This window comes from Dermacentor silvarum, chromosome 3 (assembly GCF_013339745.2).
Source record: "Dermacentor silvarum isolate Dsil-2018 chromosome 3, BIME_Dsil_1.4, whole genome shotgun sequence".
Taxonomy (NCBI): domain Eukaryota; kingdom Metazoa; phylum Arthropoda; class Arachnida; order Ixodida; family Ixodidae; genus Dermacentor; species Dermacentor silvarum.
In genome coordinates this window covers 187,443,947-187,466,734 of record NC_051156.1, presented here as the reverse complement: position 1 = coordinate 187,466,734, position 22,788 = coordinate 187,443,947, and the positions used below count along the sequence as shown (strand labels likewise).

At 47.9% G+C, this 22,788-nt stretch overlaps 2 protein-coding genes across 3 annotated transcripts in view; both read left to right on the top strand.

Annotated features, from left to right (window-relative positions):
* LOC119446261 (CTD nuclear envelope phosphatase 1A-like) overlaps window positions 1–10,002 on the top strand; it is a 31,115-nt gene extending 21,113 nt beyond the window's left edge. For both annotated transcript variants that reach the window (XM_037710645.2, XM_049664045.1), the window contains exon 7: window positions 7,159–10,002. In XM_037710645.2, the coding sequence (XP_037566573.1) occupies window positions 7,159–7,304 (146 nt within the window). In that variant the 3' untranslated portion in view covers window positions 7,305–10,002. The remainder of the gene's footprint in view (window positions 1–7,158) is intronic.
* Window positions 10,003–10,361: 359 nt separating this feature from the next.
* LOC119446260 (vigilin-like) overlaps window positions 10,362–22,788 on the top strand; it is a 33,146-nt gene continuing 20,719 nt past the window's right edge. The window contains exons 1-6 of the mRNA XM_037710643.2: window positions 10,362–10,512; window positions 10,653–10,726; window positions 18,105–18,594; window positions 19,588–19,794; window positions 20,645–20,881; window positions 21,414–21,882. Coding sequence (XP_037566571.1) covers window positions 18,142–18,594; window positions 19,588–19,794; window positions 20,645–20,881; window positions 21,414–21,882 — 1,366 coding nt within the window. The 5' untranslated portion in view covers window positions 10,362–10,512; window positions 10,653–10,726; window positions 18,105–18,141. The remainder of the gene's footprint in view (window positions 10,513–10,652; window positions 10,727–18,104; window positions 18,595–19,587; window positions 19,795–20,644; window positions 20,882–21,413; window positions 21,883–22,788) is intronic.

Genomic DNA, 22,788 nt, shown 5'->3' with positions numbered 1-22,788 from the left:
CCTGGGCGTCACCGGTCGTTCTTGTTAAGAAAAAAGATGGCTCTATTCAGTTCTGCGTCGACTACCGATGTCTGGACAAGATAACGCGCAAGGACGTTTACCCATTACCGCGCATTGACGACGTCCTCAACTGTCTGCAGGGAGCGGAGTTCTTTTCTTCGCTGGATTTACGTTCCGGATACTGGCAAGTCCCTATGACACCATCTGATCATAAAAGAGCATTTGTGACACCTGACGGATTGTACGAATTTACCGGGATGCCTTTCAGGCCTGTGTAACGCTCCAGCCACTTTTGAGAGGATGATGGATAATATTTTACGGGGCTTCAAATGGAACACATGTCTATGCTACTTGGAAGACGTCGTCGTCTTTTCCTCTGATTTTCAAACACATCTCAGCCGTCTTGAGCACGTTCTGAAATGCCTCACTGACGCGGGACTTCAACTCAACTTGAAAAAATGTCGTTTTGGTGCCCGAAAGCTCGCCATTCTTGGCCATGTTGTCTCGCGTGACGGCATTCTTCTGGATCCTGCCAAGCTCCGCGCAGTCGCTGCCTTTCCAAAACCGAAGAAAGAGGAGCTTCAAAGTTTTCCTGGTTTATGCTCCTATTTCTGACGTTTCATTCGAAACTTCGCATCCATAAGTTGTGGGGTCTCACACATGCTCTTGGAACAAAGGCACGACAACACAGTAGTGCAAACAAACACAAGGGAATTTATTGCACCTTTCATACACTGGTGCACGCTAGCCGAAATACTATGCATAGAACATTCACATATGGGCCCGCGGCAAATCAAGGAAGTCCGACTCACCGCGACCGGATAGCGAGCGAATATGTTCGCCCAATGCTATGACACCATCGCCTAGTCGTTCACCTGTACGGTCATGCGAACGGTAGCACGTTCGAACGATCCGTGTTCGTCCATACCGGTGCCCTCCTCCTAGCTACGCGAGATGGTCTCGCGAAGCGTGGATCGGCACACGCGCGGGACATCCGCATCGCTCATCGACCCCAACCCGAAGAGGAACCGCGTTCTCCCGTTTGCGCCCGCCTAACCCCCCACCGTCAGGTGGCGTTAGCAGCGCAACACTAGTGCCATCTCTCGTAATACACTGCAACTCCGCCGCCGTAAAGCTACGTGGCGAAGCCGGATTACGGGAGCCATGCGGGGACAACAACATCAGGGGACGCGTGAGAGTCGCACATCCCCACATCCCCCCAACCTTAAATCACTGCATACACCGGCGAAACATGTCAGCACTGTCTAACATCAACGCGTGCTTCGCGAATAAGAGGTAGTACATGCAGCAGTGGCCGCACCGAGGAAATGTCCACACGCTTTCCATAACATGCGAGCAGACATTGTCTCTGGGGGTCACCGCTGGCTTTCGTTGGTCACAGCACCAGCTCTGCAGATTTGACGGCACGACTCCAGCCCAGGACTCCGGAAACGGCAACGCAGAAGTCGGCACGAGCAAGCGTCGCTCACGCCGACGCGCCCTGCTGACGAGAGCCGCAGTAGCCGTTGGTCACTGCCGGCTCTTTTCCAGCTGCCGAGCGTTGCGAGACGGACATAGGCGGCCGCGGAAGTTGCTGCGCCGAACTGGCCACAGGCATCTCCATTGCCAGGGGTGGCTCGTTTGTAGGCCGGGGCAGCAGCGCAGACGATGTGCAAGTGACAGCAAACTAGGGGTGACTCCGCTCACGCTGTGTACACTCAACACACTCGACAAACGCTAAAGTAGTGCAAGGTAGAGGAATTCTGCATGCGCATCGCCCACGTGGTACGACGTTCAATTCGGCTAGCAAAATTTCGGGCGGCTATTCAGATGCTAAGTTCACGTGAACAAAGCTCGCTTTCTTCAGTCGAATGGGTAATTTCAATTCGTGCGAGGCGAACTAATGAGGGAAACAATGTGCGACACCTCAACACCACGGTCCACCAGGTTGTGTCCCTCAACGTGCGACAGGCGGCTTTGTAAAGCCTTAGGCCTAATGCGTCGCTACTTTGACAACAACCGGCATCCAAAAAAAAAAACATCACCCAAAATGGGCACAACAGGCAGCTGCGAGGAGACGTTAGCTCTGTGAGGTGGTCCTACCCCACTTGGTGCACACAGCATCCGAGTTGACGGCGCCCACCGTCCCAGACGGTGTCGGAGCGCCCGGTGCCAGGCCGCAATACCAGTCAGCCCGTAGCGGCACCCGTGGCTCGCGGCCAACCGGCTCCCTGTGCCGCGACTTCCGAAGTCAAAGGTATAGAAGAAGCTATTTGCATAAGAAATTCGGACCACCCGCGAGGCTTCCGTACTCACTCGCTTCAGGCTTACCAATGCTCCGCGGGCGCTAGGCTCTCCCAGGATGCAGACCACGTGGCCCTCGTACCGACGAGTGTACAGTACTTCAACAAAACACTTGCGAAAAGGCTTAGCATGTTGAAAAGTTCAAACACGCTACAGCAACCGTCACCTTGCTCAAGAAAGCACGTCGCCGACGCTATCAATCAAAATCCACTCTAGGAATACGCTTTGGTTGAAACAAAGGTTTTCTCGAACCGAGCAACACTCAAAATTATCGTCCGATGTCCCAAGAGGTCCACGTTGGGCAGCCAGATGTGGGGTCTCACACATGCTCTTGGAACAAAGGAACGACAACACAGTAGTGCAAACAAACACAAGGGCATTTATTGCGCCTTTCATACACTGATGCACGCTAGCCGAAATACTATGCATAGAACATTCACGTATGGGCCCGCGGCAAATCAAGGAAGTCCGACTCGCCGCGACCGGATAGCGAGCGAATATGTTCGCCCTATGCTATGACACCATCGCCTAGTCGTTCACATGTACGGTCACGCGAACGGTAGCGCGTTCGAACGATCCGTGTTCGTCCGTACCGGTGCCCTCCTTCTAGCCAGGCGAGATGGTCTCGCGAAGCGTGGATTGGTGCACGCGTGGGACGTCTGCATCGCTCACCGACCCCAACCCGAAGAGGAACCGCGTTCTCCCTTTTGCGCCCGCCTAACCCCCCGCCATCAGGTGGCGTTAGCAGCGCAACACTAGCGCCATCTCTCGTAATACACTGCAACTCCGCCGCCGTAAAGCTACGCGGCGAAGCCGGATTACGGGAGCCATGCGGGGAAAACAACATCAGGGGACGCGTGAGAGTCGCGCATCCCCACAAAGTGTACCCCTGACAGCCCTTCTAAGCGGCGAAAAAGAACTTTCAGCTTGGTCGCCTGCCTGCGATGACACCTTTACGAAATTAACCCTTCTGCTAACCTTGCCACCTATCCTCCACCACTAGACCCTGCAGCCCTCACCAAGGTCCACACCAATGCTAGCGGCGTCAGACTTGACGCCGTACTCGTCCAATGGAAAGCGGGGTTCGATGAATATGTCGTCGCCTACGCGAGCCAAACTCTTACAAAAGCCGATGCTAATTACTTGGTTACAAAGAAAGAGTGTTTAGCCATTATTTGGGCTCTTGGAAAATTTCGCCCTTATTTGTATGTTCACACTTTCGACGTCATCACTGGCCACTACGCCCTTTGTTGGCTGTCCACCCTCAAGGACCCATCTGGCCGACTTGCTTGCTGGGCCCTTGAGCTACAGGAGTACGACATCTGCATTCTTTACTGTTCTGGCTGCAAACACACGGACGCTGACGCTCTTTCTCGCTCACTGGTCTTAGCTGACAGCGCTTGCCTATCTGCCCTTGAGCCCACACTTACATCACATGCACTGCACAATATGCCGTTAGAACAGCGCAAGGATCCCTGGATCAAGTGCCTCAGTGTTCAGTGCCGACGCAGAAAATTACCTCCCGGACAAGTCTGCCTATCACAACCCCTTCCCTGTCCCAGTCGACCCTTTGATAGTGTTGGTATTGACATATACGGACCGCTACCATCCACTCCAGCAGGCAACCGCTGGATTATTGTTGCAGTGGATCACTTGACTCAATACGCTGAACCCGCCGCTCTGCTGACTGCCACTGCCCGCAACGTTGCAAACAAACAATCGTTCACTGCACTAGTACAGCGTACCATCCGCAAACTAATGGCATGACCGAGCGCTTCAATATGCTGTCAATGTACGTCGCCTCTGATCATTCAAATTGGGGCCAAGTTCTCCCTTTCATGATGTATGCGTAGAATACTGCGGCCCAAGCAACTACTGGATTTTCCCCATATTTTCTCCTATATGGACGAGAACCATCTACGTTCGATAAAATTCTTTCATATAAACCTGATGCATCCGAAAGTACTCCACTGTCTGAAGCTGCTCAACATGCTGAGGAATGCCGCCAGCTTGCCCGCTCGTTTTCCACCGAGGACCAGTGGCAGCAGCAATCCTGTGAACCTGCTGACCGTTCTGCACCAACATTTTCCCCTGGCTCTCTGGTCTGGCTTCGGGTTCCCGCTACCACATGCGGCCACTCCGCCAAAACTTGTCGCAAAATACACCGGACCCTATCGTGTTCTGGAGCAAATGTCCTCCGTCAATTCCCTCGTGGAGCCCCTCACACCATCGACAGACCTGTGCCATCGCGGCCTCGAACTTGTTCACGTCTGTCGCATTAAGCCGTACTACGACCCAATAGTAGTGTTATCGCCTTAGGCCGCCAGGATGGCGCCTTTTTCTGTGGAGGGCGATTGTAATGAAGAAGAGTAGTCTGTGCCTCAGAAGCATCGCCACCGGCATGAGCTCGTGGTTGCTGTCCTTGGCCGAACGCTTGTGACTGCTGCCCGTTTGCCTGCGTCCATTGCTAATAAACCTCTTAGCAATGAGCATTTCTTCCAGTAAAAATTTCCTGCAGTTGATTTCTCACCATCGTTCTGGAGGCTTCTACAGCGCACGCCAGCGTGTTTATTCGAGCCACGTAGGCTTTTTCATATGTGCGCCAATTTCTTGTGACAAAGGGTGACCATAAGAGGCTGATAACTTGATAAAGATCAGCTTGTTGATTACGACTTATGATGGTTCTATCAGGATGTGCAGAGCGTGTACGGACGATGCTGCGGCATTGTCTCTCGGGAGCGTCTCCCGTTTTTCTCAACAATACTTCGAGCAAATAAAATTCTCTCTTTACCAGACTGCTCTGCACGAAACATATGTTCCCGAAACCGGTTCGGAACGGTTCCTTTGATTTGTTCCGGTTTGAGTTCAGTTCTAAAAGGGCAGAAAAAATACGGGCTCGGTTCAATTCTGGTTCGACACCCTGCTTGTGGGGCTTGGGAGCTTGCCTGGTGTTGTTTGCTGAGAGCTCGTGAATGCACATGGTAAGGATGATAAGAAGGCATACTTGAGTGTATGGGAGTAGCTAATGACACACCTTGCCAAACGGCCATCCGTGGCCAGTGCATGAGAGTGCTTGTGTGAAACGGCAGGAAGCTTGTTTTGCTGTGCGCTCAACGTGGCAGGTACGGTCAGTGTGAGCCTTTTGAGGCCACGAGTGCTTATTTGAATTGTGACTGTCGTGGTGGCGAATGTCGAGGTCTGTGCCTGGCAGGTAGTGGGTGTGGGACGCCAGAGGGTGGTAAATTGCTCTCGGTGCTGTCTGCAGTTTTGGAGAGCTCTGATGACGGCATGCAACCAGCTCTGCTTTGTAACACTTGCTATGCTCATGGGATTTTCAGGGGGTGTTGATGGCACCATCAGAGATAGGACGTTGATTAATGCATATTCCAATGATACAGGAGGTGGGTACCTCAACAAAAACATCAGGTGTCAGAGGGCTGCGTTGAGAGTTCAGCACGCGAGTACATCCCTCCTTAGGTTGCCACATGGTGTTGAGCTGGGTGACAGGAGTAGCATGTGGCAGAAGATGGGAGAATATACACAAGAACCTCGTACTTGAATGGTTGGATGGCAGTCAAGTTTTGAGCCAACTGCCAACTTCCCCTGACAGTAACAGGGAAAGCAGCAGGTTGAACTGCGGTGTCGGCCAGCTTGACATTGCAGCCTGGTCAGGAAGGAGGCAAAAGTCTGCAAGTCACCAATTGTAAACAGCTGGTAGATGCAGGTCGTCTACCTCTATTGAAAGCCGAGATGTTCAGTGGTGGCTGGCCAGTGGAGCAGCATGCTGCTGTCCTGCCCCTGTAGCTAGATTGTTCTCAAATCATGCATCCAGCTGCTCGCCGTCTTTGTTGAAGGGGGTCGCGAATGGCCAGTAGTGAGGTCACTACAGACCTGTCACGCAGTGTTTTGTTCATAGTACATGCGTACATGCCTAGCCATCTTCAGCGTGCTGGTACTTGGCACTTTTTCCTCTGCACTTCTGTGCTAAGCAACCTTGATCAGAATGCCTAGGCTAGCTGCATTGTGGATCATCAGGCTTCGGAAGGTTTAGGTTGGGGTGCTCCTTCTCGACCCACCTTGTGCTGTAGAATCTTTTTATCCTGATTTCCCTGCTCCTTCATTCTGACTGTGAAACTTATTTGCCATTGAAAATAAGAAAAGAAAGAAGAAATAGGAGATTGAATCATTGTTGCCCTTTAGTCCACTAAAGTTGCATTAACCTAATGGTATGGATCTCTGATTCATTCTGCTGACGAGCTTAATGTGGCTGAGCTGCAATGAAATGCGCTGCTAGCACCTGTATATGGTGTCCTTGTGGGCAGCATAAATTGGCTGCAATGAACCAAGTCATGCTCATCTGCAGTCTGAGTCAGCAATCCGTCCTGACATGGGAATCCAGCTTAAACCTGCAAAGCCCAAGCACTGTTCCACACCAAAGATAATTATAACTTGTTCACCTTTATTTCCGGCCATGGAGAGCACGTTAATAAAGAATAAGTTATTTGTGTAGTAATAAATTTATTTTTATTGGGTTGCTGAACTGTCTACAATTGAAAGTTCACTTCAGCATGTCACAAATGCTGCTGTGGTTTTTGTGGGAAGTTCCTCATGCTTGAACCAGCATTTGGAGGTATCAAACTCGGCGCTTCAAAAATGATGCATTGGGCATGGTGGAACACCATGACTGTACCAACATCCTTTGCATGAACACAGTGAAAGTCGTCATGAGATCATTCTGTTTTTATTTTATTTATTTATAACTTTATTTAGAGTTTTGACCTGCTCTCTGTCTTATTACAATGTTATAAGTATGCTTTATAATTTTCTCCTCCCCATTTTGTGATTGCCCTGCAGACAATGCCATCCCCATCAAGTCATGGTTTTCGGACCCAAGGGACATGGCGCTGCTCAACCTACTGCCCGTGTTGGACGCACTGCGCTTCACCAGTGATGTGCGCTCAGTGCTGAGCCGCAACTTGCACCTTCACAACATGTGGTAGCGTTTGCTGTGGACGCCTTGTCATTTCCTCCTCCTTCGGCCGCACCGCCCCTGCATCGCCGCCGTCGCCACCTGCAGGACGGCGCCGAGTGCTCCCTCCTACTCTTCTCCACATCCGAGCCCCGGAGCCCAAACTTGACGTTGGTCCAAGTCAGGTGGTGGCAGATGACGTTACGCAGACGTCCCGTCCTGTTGCCAAAACCTTTATCAAGCCAACAGCAAGCTTGACCTCAACCAATCCACTATGGGAGTTGTCGGCATCTCGATGGGACCTGCTCTTACGTCACCTCGTGCGCGGTGGCGGCGGCGGCTTCGTTGCTGACTAATGTCGCTGGTAGACCTCGGCCCTTCGAGCCGAGTGGAGGAAAGGAGCTGCTTGATGCCTGTGCTCCTTGCTCTCTGCTTCCTCCATAGCGACAAGCCATATTATGTTCCTGGTGGTCTCTGTTTCTCTGTGTCTCTGAAAAAAAAAAAGAAAAGAAAAAAGGCCTTTAGACGACCCCCACCACCACCGAACACGTTCAAGGTGTCTGCAGCAGCATAACTGTTGGGACAGTTGGAATTTTAAAGGACCGCCTTGGCACTCTTCTTCACAGCCGTCGTCATCCGGCTTCCACCACGAGGGAATGTGTCAGATATATGTGTGGCTGTGTTGTGTGTAAGCCACGCATGTGGAACATGGTGACAACGATGATGTCCCAAAGTTTATTTGGGTGATGTGACTTAGCTTCTAAAATGAATTTTTGTTAGCTGATTAATTCTTTCAAGATTGAGAAGAGCGGGCACAGGTGTTTTAGCTCAGGCGTTGGGGGGCACGCACTGCCTGTTGCCACACTGCGAATGTGCTCGATGTGACTCGAGGCGACAGCACAATGTGCCATCATGCACGACTGGGCCTTGGTACAGCACTTGTGCTGCTGTTGTAGTTGTTGATCGGCAGACCTTAGCTCTAGGACAGTTTATTTTTTCTCTTACCCTCAAAGGCAGTAGAGGGATGGACATCGTGTCGGTGTCACTGACGTACGTTGTAATGGCAAAAGATGAATGCTAGACAGCCTTGAGACTTGAAACTAGTATGCTGTTTTACATGTCGTGGGTCAAGCATTAACACAGAACTGACTCACTAGCCCGAAGGCATCAAGCCTTTATCTTGACTCACCTGGTTTGCGTTGTACTTCCCTGGCATCATGCTCTGCAAGGTGGTTCATTGTTTAAAATGAAAAACAGATGTTCGTTGCTGTAGTCCTGTTCTGTAAGCAGGGTGCAGGTACATGTTTTCATATGCTGCTGTGGTACAAATACGTTCTCATGCAGTGAAAATTTCGCAGTCACTGCTCGAAGTCTTTACTTTCTTTTAATGTAAGCCTAATTGTAGGTGCAGCATATCGCATCATTTTCCTTCTTTCACACAACTTTGTTTTTTTTACCCTGTTGTCACCAGAGTCTGCACTCTTGGTCAATCACTTTCGAGGATACTGTCTCTTTTGTGTAAAATGACATCTGGCGCGACGTCTCGCTAAAGAGATGGGTGTTCTGCCCGCTGGTTTAGCCACTCAGCGTCTGCCGAAAGTTACGTCCCCGAAAGTGATTGACAAGGCATACCACAGGACTTGTCAACAAAATTTGGTTCTAAGTAAGTCATTTCATGCATAGTGTGTTTCAAATGTATATGTGTCTGCCACACTGTTGTGTCAATTGTTTTCTCGATACTTTCTGTTGTGTTTAATGGAAACTGGTAGCTCCTTCTTGTTTTCTACTTTTCTGAAAGCGTGGATTGTGGCTAAAGCCAAAGTCTGAGTGAAGCACCCTTCTTGCACTCCAGTTAGGGCACGAGGTTGTCACAACTCAGACTTTGTGCTGCTGTGACTTGGGAGGTATTGATTTAGCTTATATCAGCCGTTTAGACCAATTCATTTGTTCATTAGCTGGCCTAAACAGAATAACTTGGATGTGGCTTCTATGGCTCTTATTTCCCAGCTCAAATTATTCTCATTGTCATGTTGGTCAGTGCTGGAGGTCTTTATTGACAGAATTGTTTTGTACCATCTATGTCATACAATGTTCTAATCACACCATTTCATTAGCAACCAGAGGTTGTCTGCTATGTGCCGCATTATTTTAATTTACTGATATGCACGTTGAGCAGATAGCATTGTCCTGTGTAGCAGCACATTCTGTCTGTTTTTTCTTTGAGCTGGTGTCGCTGCCACATGACCTAAGTCACACTTAAGTTATTCTTAAAGTGTATGCTAAAGGAAAGATATTTCTTTTTTTTTTTTTTTTTTTTTTTGTCGAGGGGGTGGGGGCGGCGGTATGTAGGTACAGCCACCTCATCACTTGTTGAGTTTGTTTCTTTTTCATGCTTTGTTGAACGTGTTTCCTTTGCGTTATAGGCTGCTGTGATTGACTCCTCGAAAGCAATGTTACGTGTATGATTTTATTTGATGCGCCCCCCTCCCGGCATTACAATTACGCATGCGGGGTCAGGAGAATCGTTCCCACGACCCGACTGTATATTTTGTACATAATGTACACTCATCACACACACACCACGTTAGATATATTCCGAAAGAGTTAAGTACAGCTCAAGCTTTTTCTTTGTTTTTGTACAAACGTCCTGTGATTGTACAAAAAAAGAACGGAACGCAGAAAAAGACATCTGTGAATAAACTGAGCTAAGCTTTGATTGTTTCAAAGGCTTTGTGTGAATTTCGTTTGCTGCGCACGAGTGTATTGATTCGGGCAGCGAGCGTGTTGGTTGTAAACAAGCTGCCGCTGCAGCGGTGGACGATGCGCTTGAAGTTGCAGCGTGTCGGTGCCAATACGACTGCTGCAGCGGTGGCAAGTTGCGAGTGCTGTGCAATGTCGGAGCGTCAACCACTTTACAACATATATATATATTTTTTTCCTCTCCCGTTTTGCTGACCCGAACTGAAAGGGAACATCGAAAGCACCACGTAGAACGAAAATGTGCTGCTCTATCGGGCGTCGGTCTCACATCTGATTAAAACGAAAAGGAAAAAGAAAAAAAGAACTGCGATTCGGGTACGCGATTGGCTGGCAGCGGCCACATGGAAGCGCCAGGAGCCAATCGCAGCGGCCGCTTCCTGCTGCACACGTTCTCTCAGCTCGCGAGAGAGGCGAGCCGAGCACAGGCACAGCCGCCGACGAAGTCTGCGACCCGGAGAATTTTTGTCTTCTTGGCCCGGGTACGTATTTTGCTCGCCCACGGCGATCGCTTGCGAGCTTCAGCACTCGCTGACGGTTGAATATTGCCCAAAAAACGTTCCCGTGCCGCGCGCGAGCGTAATTTTGCCTTCCTTTTCTGCTCGCGGTCTTATTTTCGCAGCCAATTGGACAAGCCAGGCTGGAGCGGCTAGCATAACAGTTTCTTCACAGGACGGCCCTCACGGACACAGTACGGTAAGGAAAGACACGTTTTCACTGCGTATTACTCGCGAGACATCGATCGCTAGTGCTGTTTTTCGTGAGCGCCGCCGATCTGCGACCTTTTATCAGCGCAAGCCCTTCGCTCGCGTGGTGTCATGTTGTCGTTTTCCCGGAGGGTCCCCCCCCCACTCCGGCGAGTCGATGACACGTCGACGGATATTGGCGAATAGGCTTAGAACGGGTTGCATCGTGTTAATTCGCTCGAGCACGGCCGCCCTGGCTCCTGTGACCCGTGTCACTTCGAAGGAAAAGCCGTGCCGAGTGCGATTGTTCTGCCAAAGTCCTTGGGCTGCAGTGCTGTGGCCACGTTGGCACCAGCGGCGCTGCCTCATCGCCCGCTGCCCCTCTCTGGCTCGGAGGCATGTTGTAGATCCGGTCAACGGGAGATTTCGGTGTGTGTCTCCCCTACTTTTGTTTTTTTTCCACACTAGGTTTCTACTGCTCGTTTTCTTTATCGCGGCGTTCCTTTTCGTTTGGGGTAGAGCAAAAAAAGAAAGTTAAAGTGCACGGTCTATCGCGAGAGCGCGTGTAGTACACTACGTGCACCCGCGAGCATCTCGCGTGCTTGGCCGTGCCAGCGCGAGGCAGGCCGGTTGACCGACCCGACCGCCCCGTGTGGTGCGAGGGAAGAAAGCATGCCGCCAGCATCTCGTGGCTGCGACAATCGTCGCTGCTCTCAAAAGTCTATCCGGCTGGAGTGATGGGCTGTCGCGATTAGCTCGCGCTATCATTTGCGATCGTTGATGGGAATCGCCGGATAATATTTTTTCACAAGTATTTGGAGCTCACGCGCGTGCCTTCCTCTCGTGTGGTGGGAATAGCCGTGGTCTTTTTTCCTTCTTTTTATTTCGCTAATGAGGGCACGCCGTGTGACCGCAGATGATCTGTGGTGTTAAGAAAAGTCCACGTTGAGGCGCAGTTGCGTTATCTGTGCAGCGGGCCAGAGTCCACGTTGTCACATATGTTGTGTGTGTCGCATTTCCGTGAGTATCCCTCTCGGCGTAGAAATCTCGTTACGTTCGTGGCGTCTAGTCATGTTAGCACACAGCGCTTGAAACACAGATCTGCCTTCGACGGCTATTGCTTTTTTTTTTTTTTTTAATCCTTCAACAGCAACGTTGTACGCGTAAGGTGAAAGCAGCCTTTCAACTGACAATACGCTGTTCGCTTGTGTAGTGGCGCGCTGCGTGGCGACCAGACGTGACTATAATGTCTCGTAAAGCCTCACATTGTACCTTTTCGAGTGGGCAGGGTTTTTTGTTTCCCACGTTTTGCATTGTAATGTCAAATGATAAAGGAAATAATGTAGTATCTACATATGCGAAAGAGACTGATCAGAGATGTGTGGTAACCTGTGGACGACAGTGTGAGAGCTAGGAAGGTGCCACACCGATGTTACTTGCGCTTAAGATGTGCCTGCAGTCTTCCTTGTGGTGATTGGTAGCATGCGTTACTGTTCATACAGTGCCCATTGATTGCCACATATATCAGTGTCTTCACTGTTGAAACCGAAGAACATACGACTATCACCGTACTATACAAACTAGTATCAAGTGCTGCCCCTGAATTAAATATTCTCATGTGACTGCATTGGTTCCATGTTTGTGCTTTTTGTAACAGTTTGTTTGTCAGTTAATGTAATCGGGGTTGCATTTTGTTTGGACCAAGGTGTAGCACATAGTGTGCGCTAATGTTCCTGTAGCTCGATTGTCTGTAAATGTGTGATTGTAGCCTCATGTATGTGTACAGTATTGTTTTGCAAGCTATCTCTAGTAACCTCCAGTATTTTAAATAGGCCCATAACTACTGTTCCTCAAGTCTACATGGATTAGAATTGCACATTACATTGGCATGTAGTTACATCTGATGAAAAGTTTTGCACAGACTATGTAGTCTGAGTGATTATTGTGGCCTTGCTGTTAGAGTAAAGCCTATTATCCTTTACACAATGCTTCACATTATATGCCAGAACGATTGCCAGTACATCTTTGCTGGTAACATAACCACTTTAGGGGCTCTGTAATGTTTAAATGCCATGTGTATACATGTGCTGCAAATCAACCATTCTGGCAACATTTAAAACAAAATACATTAGTCGTGATTGCATTAGTCATCGATTGCAGTTAGTTTTGCTCAGTTCCTTTCTCTGAAGGTTGCAATTTTTTTGCAATAGCTATTTCAATTGCATGTTTCGAATCGCAGTACCATTTTTTTATTATAGGCCCTATATGGTGGTGCACTACTTATAGTTCGTGCTACAATATTAACAGTGCGCACATCACATTATTTGTCAGTTACACGAGGCTGCGTGGTTGGCATATTGTTGGAGAAATGTGTAGGGAATTCCAAGCAACTAGACGTGACTGCAAAGTATCGTAAAGCCTTGCATTGTGCCCTTTTGAGCGATCAGCGTATTGTTTGTCCAGAATTTTCTTTGTGGTGTCAAAACAATGAAGCCATAGGAATAGGGGCAGCTGCGTCGGAAGTGGTTGCACCTGGTATATGCAAGTGCAAGAAGTACTGAGCGGGGCCCCACGTGCGGCAAGATGTGTAGTCTTGCGTGGTATAGCAAGTTCGCCCCAACATTGCTGAAGTTCAAAATGCGCCTGTTGACATTTCTGGCAGTAGCAGATTTTGGTGGTTGGTGGAAACATTGCTTTTGACACGGTGGCAATTACCACAGGGCTCCTCTACTGCAAGATCAAGGGCTGTTTGCTAGAGAACAACTGCAGCTAAAGAAGCTTATTTTCAGATAGTGTAGATATAAAGCAGCTTCCGCACAAAATTTCACTTTTGAAATACGAGTCGATGTGGCACGAAAAGCTATCAGAAATAGGCGTTTTGGATGCCGAAAATGAAGAAAATGCCATCATTACCGTGCGCCGGGAATAACGCAGTACTGAAAACGGTAAGCAGCGTGGATCTTTGACATGGCCTCTTAGATTAGACGGCACCCGCGGCACACTGAAAAATCTCAAGGGCTATGGTCCAAGATTTGTCGTATCCGCTAGCCACCAGTTACATGTGCTGTTTGCTTCGCTCCTATTTAAAGGCTGTGCTTAAAAAATTGAGACAATTATTGGTGCTTCAGCTTTTGCTTTAGTAGTATGTACTACTCATTTATAACCAATTTAGCCAAAGCAAAAGTTGTTGCATTTGGCCTTTGACAAGTGCCTTTTCAGCTAGTCATTTAGGTGGGGCAACATGGATGGGCTTGCCACTACTGCACAGTTTTATGAAGTGCCAGGTGACACCAGAAAACAGTACACATAAAGACGATGGCCTCCAGGGATCCTCTCTTTTATCTGTGCTGTTTTTGTTTGCCACTTGGGCTTTAAAGAATGCAGAGTGCACTTGAAAGCCGACTTAATTGCAGAGCTTCGTTGAGGCACAGTAGCACAGATTTGTGTGTAAAGTGCATCCTTGAAGTAGTGTGTACTTTAAGGGAAGCTGCGTACATGTGGTTTCATGCGTCCATCTCCTGTAAGTAGACAATATGTGCCATCACTTATTTTTTTAGTAAAACAATGCTAGTGAAGGTTTTTTTATTGTGTTGACTTAAAGCATGTGCATAATGTTAATCTATCACCTTCGTGCAGCATTAAGTGTTATTATCAGTCCTAGAATGCAGCATTTCATGTGAAGTATTAATACTATCTAGGAACCGATGTCAGATGGTCAAGCAAGACCTTGACAAATGGGGAAATGTAAGAATGCCAGTCGGCCTTTTTTTCTTGTTGCATAGAACTTATGTAGAGCTATTGGCATGTGCGAAATGTAGGAATTTTTTTTTTTGTCTGGAAATGTTTACCTAATGGTTTGCCCAGCAAGCTAATTCATATGTAGTGACAAAGAAATGAAACAATGCACACAGGAAATACCGTGGTTGCTCTTTGAGGTCATTGTATGGCAGGAAGGTTAAAAGCTACTTAAAAGTGCGAGACACACAGGTGCTACTGATTCATGGTATGCCTCGCGGCTCGAAGTGCGATTTTGCCACTAGTCAGCTAGCTAGTCTGTATGCTGCGCTGACAATAAAGATTGAAATTTTATGCCTGAAAAAGAAACGGCATCTTTGTTTCGCAACCATATCTGCTGAACCACAATTTTACAGTTTCCATGGGACAAAACTGGCTGTGGTTGTTTGTTTTGGTCGCGTTCAGTGAAGCTTTCTTTGTGCTTTCCGAAGGTTTAGTTGCTGTGGTAGGTTGGGGCGCATTTCTCTGCAAGCACCTGCAGGATCCATCGCAGTGGCCGAGGATGGTTGTAAGGCCCATTCGTTGCCAATATCTGCTGCACGAGAAAATATCGCTTGGCATCACCTATTGTGTTGTGCAGTTTCGCCTTGCCGGTTCACGAAAGCTTTGCTTAAACGGGTTTCCACGGTGAATGAGTTTCCACGGCATGAATTTTTTTTTCTTCAGCCAACCAACGCAATTTTCTGTGGTCTAAACAATCTGTTTAGAAGCTTGTGTGTTGGCTCCTCCTGTCCTGTTCTAAAGCTCTGTTTCTTCACTTATGTGCCAAACGGCTCAAATTAATCCGCTGTTTACATTTCCCTCCTTGCCAGCATCACTCCATGCTACTTGTGTCTGCACTAAGACATTGGTTCTTCATGAGTCCCACATTCTCATTCTACGGTATTTCTGATATGTTAAAATCTCTAGCAAATTGCTTGGCGTATTAACTTTTAGCATGTTGCTTGAAATATGCTTGAAATTCTACCACACGCTTTGCACTTAGGAAGTTGACACTTGGCAAGTGTGAAGGCTGGGAAAGACTTGTGAACTATCTCAATTTGATACCAGTGTTCAAAAAAGTATAGACCTGGCATTGACATTATCGGGGCGTGACACAAAGCAATATTTGCTGAAATTGTGTAGCTGACGTGGGAAATATGCTTTTTAGGCAAAGGTATGACAGCACACATTGCATCATTCCGGTACAATCATTGCATCCTACCGGTGCGAAACATATGGGGCAGAAACTTGAGGTTAACAAAGAAGCTAGAGAGCAAGTTAAGGACCGCGCAAAGAGCAATTAAACGAAAATTGGTAGGCGTAACAATAAGAGACAGGAAGGGAGTAGTGTGGATCAGAGAGCAAACGGGCATAGCAGATATTCTAGTTGACATTAAAAGAAAGAAATGAAACTGGGCAGGCCATGTAATGCGTAGGGTAGATAACCGGTGGACCATTAGGTTTATAGAATGGGTGCCAAGAGATTGAAGCGCAGTTGAGGACGGCAGAAAACTAGGTGGGGTGATGAAGTTAGTAAATTTGCAGGCGCAAATTGGAATCAACTAGCGTAAGACAGGGTTAATTGGAGATCGCAGGGAGAGGCTTTTGTCCTGCAGTGGACATAAAAATAGGCTGATGATGATAATGATAGCACAGTAGTGCAAACAATGCAAAAGGCCATTTATGGCACCCTCTGTAAGCCAGCTGAATTACTACAAATAGAACATGCCGATGGGCACTGACGTGTCGAGGAAGTCGGACTCGCTGCGACAGGATATCGAGCGAATATGTTTCCCCATGCCCGATACCAATGCCTAATCATTAGGGTGTGTACCATCACGTGAACAGTGGTGCATTCGAACGATCATGTTCGTCCATCCCGGTGCCCTGTTCTAGCCTTTCATGGGGCGATCCCATGAAGCGTGCTGACAAGCGCGTGATACGTTTACATGCCACAACCCCAAGCCATAGAGGTGAAGGCTTGTTCCCTTTGCACCCACGTATCTACATCGCCAGGTAGCATTACCATTGGAACACTAGCACCATCTCCCGTACTATTGCACAACTACACTAACTACTAGCGGTGCATAGCTACACAGTCTGGATTACACTAGATGCAAGTGCTACGCAGGGAAAACATCACGGGGTGTGAGAGATTCCAGTGTCTCCACAATGTTTAATCATTTCGTTTAGGCATTAAAAGGTGGATACAACATGACGTCATTAAGGGAAACTGAGACTTCCACCCAAATGTAGCAATTTGCTACAATGGAAACCCAACCGGGTTCCTCGAAAGAAAGCCTCGCAGTTGAAGAAAAATTCGTCCTGGTCCGGGACTCGAACTTGGGACCACCACCTTTCCGCTTCGCCCTGCCATCTGCTAGCCGCCTGGTTAGCTCGGATGGTAGAGCGGCTGCCCCGGATAGGCGGTGGTCCCGGGTTCGAGTCCCGGACCAGGACGAATTTTTCTTCAACTGCGAGGCTTTCTTTCGAGGAACCCGGTTGGGTTTCCATTGTAGCAAATTGCTACATTTGGGTGGAAGTCTCAGTTTCCCTTAATTACTTATCTCCTCCTAACGGATTTCTGCTGAACTATTATATCAAACATGACGTCATAACTCATTTGCTCCATTCTTAAGATTGCTACGGCTACCGCATGCAAGCGCAGCCAGATGAAATGCGTGCAGCACATGTAATTGTTGTGTTTATTTTAAGTGATAAACACCATCATATGTAGCCTTGCTGCGACACATCGGATTTTGCTCTCCTTCATGCTTTCTCGATAATGTCAGTGACACTGGGTCTGGCATTTTGATACCAATTTTTGTATCATATTAAGGTAACTTGTTTCCCAACGTTCGTGCTTGCTATGCGGGATAACCTTAATGCCAGAGAACCATGTGGTAGTGTTTCTAACGTTTGAAAATGTATCAATACTCCTATAAAGAACACTAGATGGTCAGTTATTTCATACCCCTCTATTCTAGGGGCTATGACAACAAATTTTCATGCTTGAATTGTGTGTTGCGTGGTAAACCACATTTGATCGCATTCGATGGAGTAAAGAATTTCTATATGAATTTTTTTGTATTGTATTTAAACCGTGCAATAGTCTGGTTGCACTGGCCGGCGACAAAACATGGTGCATTCTCTATGATCAGTCTGTGCAGTATACATGTGCATTTTGGTCGTCACCCCTGGAATAATTCTGCAGGCATTCTCTGCTGTATGGTCGTTTTCTTGGGTGAGTGAAATAATTGTGGGCACAATGCAATGACAATGTCCTTACTGTGCAGCAGGGAGAGTCTGGCACGGTACACACATGGTTTTGAAATGTCTTGGGCAAACAACATGGTGGTGGCCGTGCTGTGTAAGGGTCGTAGAGGCAGCAATTTCAAGTAGAAATTTCTGGTTAAATGTACTCAGAGAGCCTAGTCTTGTGTTAATAACCATAATGGCCTGTCTACTGTTACGTTGATTAACTGAGAATAGCTCATGACCATGGGTCATGGCCCCTTTAAGGCATCCCTCATATTCTCGGCATTGCTTTGGGAGATTAAACCCCATGGGTCAATCAGCGACTCTGCGAACATACTCTTTCCAACTTGCAGCTGTACTGTCTGACTTTGGACAAGTCCCTGCCATAGGATGAATGCGGACTTGCAGCAGCAGCCTGCCGACGGGGCGGCGGGACCATCCTCGTCGACGGCACCGGCCGCATCTGGCGGCTTCAGCTATGATGAGGTGTTCCCCGCCCTCCCCGAGAAGGAGGCGCCCGTTGAGGCAGGCAGCGCGGGCGGTGCCGGGAGCGGGGGTGGCGGCGCCCTGGGCCAGTGGAACCACAAGATGCACGTCAAGTCTTCCGTCATAACCCAGATCTTTCACGTGCCGAGCGAGGAGCGCCGTTTCCGGGAGACTAGCTCGCAGCGGTTCGGGGAACTGGGGGAACAGGCCAAGATCTGTGCGGACATCATGCGTGACACCCAGACCACCATCGAAGTGAGCTCGTCCCGCGACCACTCGCTCACTGTGCTGGTGACGGGACGGGAGCGCAACGTGGCCCTCGCCCGGGCACAGGTGCTCCGTGCCCTTCAGACCCAGGTGAGGAGGGTGTAGCCACTTTGTCCGGGACGATAGGGACTCGAAGCTGGAGATGCGCGCGGATGATGGGGACAGACAGACGTTGACTGGGGCCTAGGAATCGATTACAAACTTTTACCCAAAATTTAATTGTTTAATTAGCTAATTAGATTGGTGGATTTACATGTGAGCTAAAGAAAAATGATTTTTGTGCATAAAATTAAAAAAAAATGTCCAGTTGAATGCTTTCAATATCACAGCAACACCTTGCTTGAGTGGGCATAAATCAAGCCTACTGAACACAGACACAATCTTGACCACTTGTCCTGCTGCCTAGAGATGCAGCCTGCAAGGGGCGGCATTTGCTCCGAGAGACGGGTGCAGGTGCTGCTTTAGTCTAGCATTGTAGCTCAGTCTGTGGTTCTCTTCCTTGCTGTTGAGCATTCGAAGCAGCGACATTGGTGCGATGCTCGCCTGTGTTTGCTCATGCAACTGCAACCAATAGTGATTATCAAATGTGACTAAAGCATTAATTGAATAATCAGAAGGTAATTTGAAAGGTTGTATAATGAGTACTACGCTAGTGCTGACCTAACTGGCGTTCTTTTTTTTTTTTCTGTGCGTGAGTAATTTAGCTCAAAACTCTGAAAGCACTTTTTTCTTTCTTTCATAGCATGTTCTATGCTATAAATGAGCTTTCTTTCTGCATGAAAGTTCGATAAAAGTAGCCCTAGGGGTAGAATAGGAAACGGGGGATACACTGCTGATGACAAGTGCTTCATAAATTTCACTATCGTATTGTCCTCCTTGTCGTTAAGAGCATCTTGCACCACCAAACAGTTAGGTACAGTACTTGCTGAAAGGGTGTCCGTATGGTTTCTTGCTCCACAAAGATTTGCTGGGTGCACGTAATATGTCCACTTGCCACATTGTTAGAGTGTACATTGTCTCAATTTTGGCACATTTGCCACATTTGTAGGTAAACATAGGGAATATTGTTCCCGGGCGATGCAGGCTCAGGGCAGCATCCAGATCCCCAAGGAGCACCACCGCTTCATCCTTGGCAAAAATGGCAAGAAGTTGGCTGAATTGGAACAGAACACCGCCACAAAGATCACGGTACCAAGGACAGATGACAACTCTGACGTCATCACGATCAGTGGCACCAAGGAGGCCATCGACCGGGCACGCGATCAGATACAGAAGATCTCCGAGGAAAAGGTAACAGCTGTGCTGCATGCCGCAAAATGTTGCTTGCAACGGGACATGAAGCAGATGATAAACACAAGTTCTTTCTTAGTCAACCGCTTTATGTCCTGTTGCGAGAGCTGTTTCTTTATCGGAGTGCACACCGACTGCCTAGAATTGGCACCTCATTGCAGCATTGGCTTTTAGCATGGCACACGTTGCTCGGGGATTTGGTAGCAATTTAGAGCCGATTCACAGCACAACTGTTTGTGTTAATTGTACTGATTTAGCTTTTCTAGCAGCAATTGGCTATCATTCGGTTTACTGAAGTGATTTCCACACAAAAGACAACGGAAACAATGAAAGACGAACAGCACGGTAAACTAAGTAATGTCTGACCAACTGGGACTCGTTAGGAAATGCCTTCGTTATATCCTGTTTGTTATAAGCACACACACTGACATAGGCAAAGTTCGCAAATTTTGGATTTGCTTCGCTATACACATGTCGAGTCAGTCTTGTAATGAATCGGTGAAATTGCATGGAGCTTTACATAATCTTGACAGCCTTTGAGCGGCAAATAGAGGCACCCTCGTCAGCAGTGTATTTACACTAAAGCAGTAAACAATGTGTCTGATGAAAAAGAATAACAAAAAACTACTTACCTTGTAAAAAAAAATTTCCTTGAAACAAGCGCCAGTTGCATGACAAATTTTTGAAGGCCATTGATTCAATATCTCAAAAGAAGTGCCTGTGTGACACTGGTATTATTTTGGCTTAAAATTGCATAGATTAAATATGGATCCTGTGAAGTAGATCCTTTGCCGTGAATGTTGTGATGTGTCTTACTCATGGTTCATCTTGTTTTTGAACGCTTGCACAGTCGAAACACGGTGTGGAGGAACTGAAGATCCCTCGCATGTACCACCCATTCATTGCTGGTCCGTACAACAACAGTGTGAAAGCTCTGGAGCAGGAAACGGGCACTCGCATCCGCCTCGACCGGGAAGAGGATAAGGTGACCATCACGGGTGACAAAGAGAATGTGGCCAAGGCCAAGGACTCGCTAATGGCCACCTACGAGGACCGTAAACTCCACTGCCAGAGTGTTGGTGTTGAGGTACGCTTTCATTTGAATCTTTCTACGCTCTGGTTGGGGATATGAAATGAGGTTTTTTTCAGTCAATGGGGTAACATTTTGTTAAGGACCTATCGCAGTAGCTTAGCTGCTATGGCGTTCTGCTGAGCACAAGTTTGTGCTTGACTCCCAGCCACCGCAGTCACATTCAGATAGGGGCAGAATGCAAAAACTGTCTTGCAGAAACCACTGGTGGTTGGAATTAATACTGGTCCCTCCACTACAAAGTTCGTTGAGTAGCCTTTGGGCCGCTTTGCGATGCTAACCGCCATAATTTGAATTTCATTTCATTTTTCGAACAGGGGGCCCTGTGCAAAATGCTCAATTGAACTTGACCAAGGGGTGTTGCTGAAGCCAACAAGTCTCTTTGTCGAAACATTTGCTCTAGCATTTCTTGTTTCAGTACTGTAGATCCCTTTCGAGTCATCTTCATAATAACCTCTGCCTTGTTTGTACTTCTATGCAAAAAATGAAGCATTCATGACAGCACAAGCTTTGTTCTTTTGTCGCGCAGGTTAAGAAGTCGCAGCACAAGTACGTGCACGGCTATCGGGGCCAGACCCTGCAGGATCTGTTTGAGCAGACAGGCGTCTGGGTGGAAGTGCCGCCCATGGAGAGTGACGTGGAGACCATTGTCCTGCGGGGCAACCCCCAGGACCTGGGCCACGCCCTTTCACTCGTCTACGAGAAGGCCAACAGCGTGCAGACGGCCGAAGTCCCGGCCAAGAGCTGGATGCACAAGTACATAATTGGCAAGAAGGGCGAGAACATTAAGCGCATCACGGCCGACTACCACAAGACGCACGTGGACTTCTGCGAGGACGAGAATGTGATCCGCATCGAGGGCCCCAAGGAGGAGCTCGAGGCAGTCAAGACTGCGCTGGAGGAGAAGGTGAACGAGATCCAGTCCACCATGGATTCCGTTGAGATCAAGGTTGACCCCTTGTACCACAGGCACATCATTGGAAAGTCTGGCTCTAATGGTAAGCTTTCAGTTAGCATGTTTTATTCTCTCGGTACCCCTTGGCCTCCGTATGTGAGCATAATAGAAGCCTCTTATGGGACTAGAAATCTTGCATACTTTAATGAAGGATATTTTGCTATTGTGCAGTCAAAAATGCATCGAGGAAATGAGCAGGTGCCTCCTAAAACAAAAAGGGCAGAAAAGCGGGTATTGCTTTTTAGTGTTACATTGTTCTGAATGCAAATGTGCTCCCCATTTTGAAGATGCCAGTGATCGGAAGACATGAATATTACCAGAGCAGGAGACCATTAGCAAGCCTTATATGGCTCTTTCACATGAAGCGCTATCACTTTTGGGAGGCGCGGGAAGTGGTGCACCCACTCAGGTTGTAACTAAGGTTTGCAGGTGGCTTCAATGTTGCTGGCTATGTCACCTCAGCTTTTTGAAGAAAGTAACAAATTTCCTTTCGCTTCCATGGGATACTAAAGCGAAGGTTTTTTGCTGCATCCGACAGGTTTTGTTGCTGCATTGAATACGGTCTTAAGAGTGGTTTGCTGTGGTGCACATAGCATTCAGTGTCGTACCACTCTGGGTAACACCCGAGGGTATGTTGGAGAAGCCGTGAAAGCTTCGCTTGCACCGATCACCACAATGCATCTGGCTTATCTTTTTTCTGGCTTTCCATGTGGCGTACGGCAGCTGTACGAGATTATTTCATAGGTGTGGCACCAAATAATAAGTCGTTGTGGACTCAAATTAAAAACAACTTTGTTATTGAAATTAGTTTTTTCGGACTACCCGATTATTTGGGTATTTTTTACGGCCCATTCTGTTTAAAAAACGTAACACTTTGTTTAGCGACTGCACTTTGCATAAAAGGTTTAATTTTGATCATATAACAAAGTAAAGGGCTGATTTTGCCAAC